Raw genomic sequence first — 8,544 nt, 5'->3', positions numbered from 1 at the left:
AAGAATATGCGTGGAAATGGATGTATCAGGGGCATTGTACGAGGGATTATGGCTCGAATACAGAGATGAGGATTACTTTCAGGCAATAGACTATGAGCAGATCCCGTTTCACTGCCGGAAATGTCATGAACACGGACATCTAATAAGGGAATGCCCTATGAACAAGAAGGAGGAGGACATTAAAACAGAACCAGCAAACAAAGGCAAAGATAACTTTATAACCCCGAAGTCAAGGCAGAGAGCCAACAGAAGAAGGGCTCATAGAACAGGAATAGAAAGAAACAACAACAGCAACACTTTTGAGCTCTTGGATCTGGAGACAGACTCAGAGGAGTTACAGAAAACCAAAGCAGCTGTTAAGGAGCCAAGAGACAAGGAGGAACGAACCAGGAAAGAAGAGGAAGAGAACAACAACAACAACGAAGTCCAAATGGGGGAGCAACCAGAAGAGCCGGAGGAGGACACAGACATGATGACAAGTGATGGAGGAAGCGAGGACATGGAGTTGGAGGAAGTTTTAGCCCAGGAAGGGATGAATTTACCGGCCATAGTGGAGAATTGGAAAAATCAAGGTATAGAAACGGTACCAGAAGAAGAAATTAAAAAAAATCAGTGATCTGTTTACAGCAAGGCAGAAAGCAGCTCTAGAAAGACAACATAGAAAGCTAGGCATAGCAAGAGGTAATAGTCTCCACCCGAAGAGTCTTCTTTGGAACTCATCAAGCTCACGGCAAAAGAAGAAAAGGGGCCGAAAGACAAGCAATGAAGCTCTGCAGGAGCTAGGCATGATAATGATCAACTCAGGAAAAATGAAGGCTCTTAGCGCCTTCCCGTCCTTTCAATAACCCCTTAAGTTTATCATGAAGATCATTTCTTGGAATGGAAGAGGGCTAAACAGCCAAGCAAAGCACAGAATGCTGAAACGCAAATTCCAAAAATATAGACCGGAAATCATGTTCTTACAAGAAACAAAATGCAATGGATCCAACATGACAAGGTTAACCAAGAAGATAGGAAGGCACATAAATTTTCTAGAAGTTGAAAGTCAGGGCAGAGAAGGAGGACTGGCAACCCTATGGGACACAAGAGAACTTCAAATATTATCTGCAGAAGCGAACAAGCACTTCATTGCTGTGGAAGCTCAACCCACAGGTAATTCTGAATCTTTTTTATGTGTAAATGTATATGGACCTCAGAAGATAGAGGACAAAATCAGTTTCCTGAATTCTTTAAATAGGCTTATTAGCAGGCACCCAATGTCCAAATGTATTTTGGGGGGTGACTTCAATATGATAACAACCCTTCTAGAGAAGAAAGGGGGTCTTAGGAAACTCAATAGGGATGCGGAGTATTTCATTAGTTTCATTGAGAATGCTAAATTAGTTGACATTCACACCAAGAGTGGCAATTTCACTTGGAACAATAGAAGAGGGGGGAATAGAATGATAGCCTCTCGCTTGGACAGGTTTTTGGTTTCCGAGAGCATCATAATGGATGGTATCCTTGTAGAGTCAGATATCCTTCCCAGTGGAGGTTCGGACCACTGGCCAATATCGCTTATAGCAGATGTTCATGGCACACCAAGGAATAAACCCTTTAGATTTGAAAAATTTTGGTTGGATCATCCTAGCTTCCTTCAGATGGTTGAAAAATGGTGGTCAGAACCTAGGGAGGGCGAAGGCTCTAAAATGTTCAATTTGCAGAAGAAATTAAGACTTACTAAGGATAAGATAAAAGAGTGGAATAGAACAGTTTTTGGGGACATTTTCAAGGAAAAAACCTCTATAGAAAATCAGCTGGAACAAATTCACAGAGAATGGGCAGCAGGACAGAGCAGTGAGTAATCCATTGAACAGGAAAAGACTCTAACTCAATAGTGGCACAGTCGATGTCGGCATGAGGAAATCTTATGGAGGCAAAAATCAAGGATTCAGTGGCTAAAGGAGGGAGAGCAGAATACTAAATTTTTTCACAGATCTGCTCTAGATTACAGAAGTTCAAACAAAATTCTTGAGATGAGAAATGAAAACGGGGAGTCAGTTAAGAACCACCATGACATATCAGAGTTGCTCACAGCTCACTTCAGATCCATAGCACAGGAACCGCAGTCAAACAGAGGAGAAGCCATTAGGGAACTTCTAAAAGCCATTCCTAAAGTTGTAACCTCTGAGAAAAACTGGGCCCTTAATAGGGAAATCACATTGGAAGAGGTAGAGGAAGCTGTAAGAAGCATGCCAAACGATAAAGCCCCTGGGCCGGACGGGTTCACAATCAATTTCTACAAGGCCTGCTGGAACATTGTGAAGCAGGATATTTGGGAGGTCCTAGAGGACTCCAAGCGTTCTGGAACCATTCTCAAATCCATTAATTCGACCTTCATAGCGCTAATTCCAAAGGTAGAGGAAGCTAATACACCTGAAAAGTTCAGACCTATTGCTCTCTGTAATGTTATATATAAAATAATTTCAAAAGTTATTGCCAATAGGCTGAAGCCCATTCTCCCGGGGATCATCTCGGAAGAGCAATCGGGTTATGTAGAGGGAAGGCAAATATTAGACAACATTATCCTTGCTCAAGAGATGATCCACACTCTACATTCGGGGAAAAAAGCAGGGATGCTAATGCAACTGGATTTATCAAAAGCTTATGACAAAGTGAGCTGGAAATACCTCGAAGCAATTTTGAATGCTTTCGGTTTCAACAGGCATTGGGTTAACTGGGTTCTGGCCCTCATCAAATCCGCGAGATTCTCGATCTTAGTCAATGGGGCCCCATCTGAACCATTCTCACCTTCGCGAGGAATAAGACAGGGCGATCCTTTATCCCCTTTCCTATTCGTTATCCTCATGGAGGGTCTCAGCAGAACTATAGCCAAGAAGAAAGCTGAAGGGGCAATTAAAGGTCTTCAACCAATCCCAACTATTCCTGCTACTACTCATCAACAGTTCGTGGACGACACTATGTTACATGGCAGCCCCACAGTGAAAGAGGCCTTGGCATTCAAGGAAATCTTAGATCTCTTTAGCAGAGCCTCAGGGATGGAAATCAACTTCTCCAAATCTACGATCTTCTTCTTCAACACTCATCGTGCTATTCAAGCTCACCTCTCTCATCTTCTAGGCTTCCGAATAGGCAGTTTACCTTCGAGATATTTAGGAGCTCCCCTTACTCTGAGGCCTTGGTAGAAAGTGCACTGGGAAAAGATCATAGCCAATATGGTAAACAGATGCAAACACTGGACACACAGGGCGCTTAACTTTGCAGGAAGATTAATCCTTACAAAGGTTGTGTTACAGTCTATACCGCAGTACTTATTATCCATGCTACCGGCCCCCAAAGGGATTCTTCAACAAATCAGAGCGATACAGAGATCCTTTTTATGGAGTGGGAATGGGGACAAGAGAAAATGGGCGTTAGTAGCCTGGAACAAATTATGCAAGCCGAAATATTTGGGGGGACTAAATCTTGTGGATCCGGCGGTGATCAACATAACCTGTGGAGCAAAGCTATGGTGGAGATGGATTAAAGAGCCCAATCTGCCATGGGCCAGACATTGGAAACACAAGTACATCCCTAACTACAATCATCAGGATCTCATAAGATTGCAGGAGGTTCCAGAGGGCTCGCCCATATGGAATCTTGCAAGACAAAACCGCAGCCTAGTGCAGGAAAATAGCTTTTGGGAAATACGCAATGGCAGGCTAGCCCTATTTTGGGAAGATGCATGGCACCAATTCCCCAAATTAGACACCCCAGAGTTAGCACATCTCAAACAGTTCAGCCAGCTCGAAGGCAGAAGCAGAGTCTGCCATTACTGGGACTTGAGCAGCAGAGATGCAAACTGGAGAGAATGGACACACCTCACCGCTGATAACAACATTGAGGGAAATGAAAGCATAAAACAACTCAACAGTCAGATTCGTAAGAGAAGGATAAGGAAAACAGAGGAAGAGGATCAGCTCAGATGGGGTATGACAGGTAATGGGAATTTCTCTTTGAAAGAAGCGAGGGAACTGTTAGTAAAGGCAGAACAGGAGGAAGCAACGCCCTGGTGCAACAAAGTGTGGGACAGCTTATTTTGGCCGAAAATTAAGACCTTTTTATGGTTACTAATGCGGAACAAAACCCTGACATGGGACAAGCTACGAAGGAAAGGGTTCGAAGGGCCTTCCAGATGCCCGATGTGTTCAGGTGAAGAAGAAACCATAAACCACCTATTTAATTCGTGTGATTGGGCAAACCATCTATGGAACTGGATGGAGGGAATCATGCGGAAATCAGACCGAGACCGAGAGTCCATCCAAAACACGATTTTAAACTGGCAAAACAATTTTTCCAAAAACCAGAGAGTCAATAACATATGGAAAGCCATGCCAGGCTTTGTACTGTGGACAATATGGAAAGAGCGCAATAGGAGGGTATTTCAGGATGAAAACAGGAGTATTGAGCATTCAAAAGCAACCATTCTTACAAATATTAAACAATTGATTCAGACAAAGTGCAAGACAGATCCCAACGAAAAGCCTTCGGATCGAGACTTACAAATCTTGAAGTGCTTTCAACTGGAAATCAACCACAGCTTCGCAACGCCGAGACACCAGCAACAACCAAACTCGGAGGCCGATAGATGGACTTGTCCGCCAGCGGGAGGTTTGAAGCTGAATTTTGATGGTGCCTCTAGAGGCAACCCTGGGAAAGCTGGCATTGGAGGTGTTATCAGAGACCAGAATGGAGAAATTGTGCATATTTACTGCAGAGAGTTGGGGGAAGGCACGAACAATGAGATGGAGTTCGCGGCGTTAGAACAAGGATTGAAAATTCTAAGGAATCTACCGACAGGCAATGCAGTGGTAGAAGGCGACTCATCCCTGGTTATCTCGGTCGCAAAGAGAATTCAGGGAGGCACTCAGGCATGCAAAGCCACGAGACACTGGAGGCTCGCCAAGGTGACGGAGAACATTGCAAAATTAATCGGCGAAATGAAAGGTTTAGTCTTTCAATCGGTCAGGCGTAAGGCAAATGGGCTAGCTGATTACTTGGCAAACTACAGCATTGACAACCAAGACAGGGGATGGGACACATGTTGGCAGCAAGTGGACTGTCCTCACCTTAAGGAGAGATGCCTACAGCTGGCAAGAGAGGACGTGGGCAATTTAAACCGGGCTTAACCGGAAAGCGGCAGACTATATCGGTCCCTCATGATGAAATACTCGGGAGACGATATGAGTGGCGAAGGTTGGCACAAATCGAAAGGACAAGCTAGGCGTATGCATTTATGGCAACAAAGGGTGCACAGAAATCACATCTTCAAGTGGATATTTCGAAGGGACTACTGCAGCTGCCCCCTCAGCAGGATCGACATTTGGCACGAGTATATTCATCAAGGCATGAGCAACATTTATTTGTATAGCAGGCGACATCACGCAGCTTTTACGACCACCCACAGGAACTATGATAGCAGTACTCCCACGATGTTTCGGGAGGCGAGGCATAGCGTGGGAAACCTCATGGCGAAGAGTTATTTAACTAACTGCTGGAGCAACGTTTCATTCACTCCTTCTAAAGGCATTACTTTGGGTTACAATTGTTCTCGAGTCCGAGCTGCTATTCAAGCGACGGGTAACAGGGACGATATGGATACTGGGAATTGTCGGAGCATCAGCGCAAACCAGGAGCTCCGGGCTGCAAGGAGCGCATATGAAACTCGAACAACTACAAGAAACAAACGAAGAATTGCGGAGATGGAGGCTGCGGTAAAGGAGGAGGAACAGCCGCGCAATGAGGAGGAAATCGCAAGGGAGGTAGATTGGTTGATCGACCCAGGCACTGCATCCAGGCGTGCCACTCAATTCGTGCGCACACAAGTAGAAAGCTGGCGGATCAAGACCCTTTTGGCGAAAGCTCTGGATTCCATGGAAGCTGGGAACCAGAATTCTCAAGGGGAAAACCATATATCTGAAGCCCAACTAAATAGTCTGCTGGAGATTTGCGGAGCGTTGGACAATAAAATTTCAGCTGTGCATGATGTGGCGGAAACGGTCAATAAGAAATTAACTCTGCTTATTCAAATTCTCCGGAAGACCATATGTCCGGATCCACCGAGCTCTGATAGCAAGCAGCAAGCACCGCCGAAGGAAATTCACAACTACCGATCCCTGCTGGAAAGAGTGGACAGGCATGTCCTGGAACAAGGTTTGGACATTGCAAGTAGATTCGGAATGCCCCCGCAGTGAATCGGGTTTGTTGGTGCCATCTCTTCGGCCTTGTCTGTTGTCATGTTTGTGCCATCTCTCTGGCTTTGTCTGTTGTCTGTTTCTGTAGGCCTTTATGGCTTTTGTCTGGTGTCTGTCTGATGTCTTGAACTGTAATTTTGTCTTATCCTGATAGTGTACCAGTTACAGTGATGCAGTTCAAGAATTATCTATGTTATAGATATGCGTAGGAGATAAAGGGATAAGGCCACCCTGCGCGGTGTGCGGTTAGCTTTTTGAAATATCATAGTTTCTGGTTGTCTTAGGGCTGGTGTCTTGTGTCTTTTGTTCTGTCTTCATCAGGTCTCGATCTGCCACTGCAGATTTTTTGTACAATATTTTTGTTTCATAATATATCTATCTGACTTACACAAAAAAAAAATCATAAGATAACATAGCCAAATATTAAAAATCTTTCTTCTAGGCATTTAATGTCTTTCATGCAATTATAATAAATTTTAATATATCTTAAATCTAAATCATCTTTATATATATTTTACATATATTTAAAATCAAAGTTATATATATATATATATATATATATATATAATCTAAGTCATCCTTATATATATTTTATATATTTTTAAAATTATATATATATATATATGGTTTTTTTTATTTAATAATTTTTTATAATAATAATGGTTATTTTTTTTATAAGCAAAGTTGATTTAATCATACTATTGAGTTAGATGGTATATATCAAGTTGTGATCCTAAGAAAAGATAAGGCATAGTTAAAATTTCTCCAATATAAAGATATAGTACAAAGTATAGCTCCCAAGAACACTCATAGGAGTATATTCTAACATAGACACCTACTAATAACAAACTTTAAAATACATGAAAAAAAAAACTAAAAAATTGCGTGGATCATTATAACAAAAGCTTTATGTTGAACATATGTTGTGCTCCAAGTTCCACATCCATATCTATCATTTGTTGCTATTGAAGATAAACAACACCATAATAATACAACAAAAGAATTCAACAATAATGACATAACTCTCAACAAATTTCATTATCAAACTCATATATTTATACATGTGAGAAGAGGTCTAGGGAATTTGTCATCTCCACAAATCTCTCAATCAATCACTCCAGAAATCTCTCATCAATCAGTCCAAAATTCTCTCCACAAATCACTCCATATTTTTCTCACTAAAAATAACAACTTGCAATAACACTAACATTTTACAAATGAATCATTATTCTATCATTTCTTGCACTTAATGATCATTTGGAAATATTCCAAGATCATCTATGAATTTCTAGAACTTCTCCTTAGGTAGTGCTTTGGTGGATATATCAGATACCTATTCATCTTTTCTACAATAATCAATCTCGGCCACTCCTTGTTGAACCAAATCTTGAACAAAATGATACTAAATATCAATATCCTTGGTCTTCTTATGAAAAACTAGATTCTTGGTCATTTGAATAACACTTTGATTATCACATATCAACTAAGTGGGTTGCTCTTGTTGATCATATAGATCTTCTAGAATTATTCTCAACCAAATTGCCTCACATGTTGTTGTCGATGCTGCTTTATACTCTACTTCTGCTGTGGAGAGAGAAACTATGGGTTGCTTGTTAGTACTCATAGCAACTATTGTTGAACCCATGATGAATGAATACCCTAAAGTTGATTTCATGTCATCCATGCATCCATCCCAATCTAAATCTGTATAACAAATCAACCTGAAATATGCTATAGACCTATATATAAAACCATAACCAACTGTTCCACACAGATATCTTAAAATCCTCTTTGTTGTTTTTGAATGCAATTCCTTGGGTTCTGCCATAATTCTTGATACCACATTGATTGCAAAGGAAATATCCGGTCGAGTTGTAATTAAGTAGATCAAACTTCCAACCAATTGACGATACAAAGTAACATCAACTAAATTGAATTCATCATGTCTGTATAACTTCAACCCAACTTCCAAAAGAGTTATCGTTGGCTTGAAACTCAACATTCTGAACTTCTTTAGAATGTCCTAAGTATACTTGACTTGTGACATGAAAATAATCCTCCTTCTGCCAAAATTCAATACCCAAGAAATAATGCAACTCACCAAGATCTGTCATCTCAAACTCAACAATCATATGTGAATTAAATATTTTAAATAGTTCACCAGTGTTCTCTGTGTAGATCAAATCATAAACATATAATAAAAATATTAGAATGTGTTATGAAACCAGCTCAAGAAAAGATAGAAAAGATAGATCAACGCCTTAGAATTCAGCCTCTTCGAGGGGGCAACCTCCTTTACATTACATAAATG

The 8,544-nt window shown here is 41.2% G+C and overlaps 1 protein-coding gene across 1 annotated transcript; it reads left to right on the top strand.

Moving 5' to 3' along the window:
• Positions 1-989: 989 nt before the first annotated feature.
• On the top strand, positions 990-1,844 carry LOC149153219 (uncharacterized). Its single transcript, XM_089443736.1, has one exon. The coding sequence runs from the start codon at positions 990-992 to the stop codon at positions 1,842-1,844; it is 855 nt and encodes a 284-aa protein (XP_089299862.1).
• The last annotated feature ends 6,700 nt before the right edge of the window (positions 1,845-8,544 follow it).

This window comes from Pinus tabuliformis, chromosome 9 (genome assembly GCF_031772625.1).
Source record: "Pinus tabuliformis cultivar Carrire ecotype Pingquan chromosome 9, CPIR1, whole genome shotgun sequence".
NCBI lineage: Eukaryota > Viridiplantae > Streptophyta > Pinopsida > Pinales > Pinaceae > Pinus > Pinus tabuliformis.
Note: the sequence above shows the minus strand (reverse complement) of the source record. Positions and strands in the feature narration are given on the sequence as shown.

Coding starts and splice junctions, on each gene's coding strand:
- LOC149153219 (XM_089443736.1), top strand. CDS start 990: ATGACAAGGTTAACCAAGAAGATAGGAAGGCACATAAATTTTCTAGAA.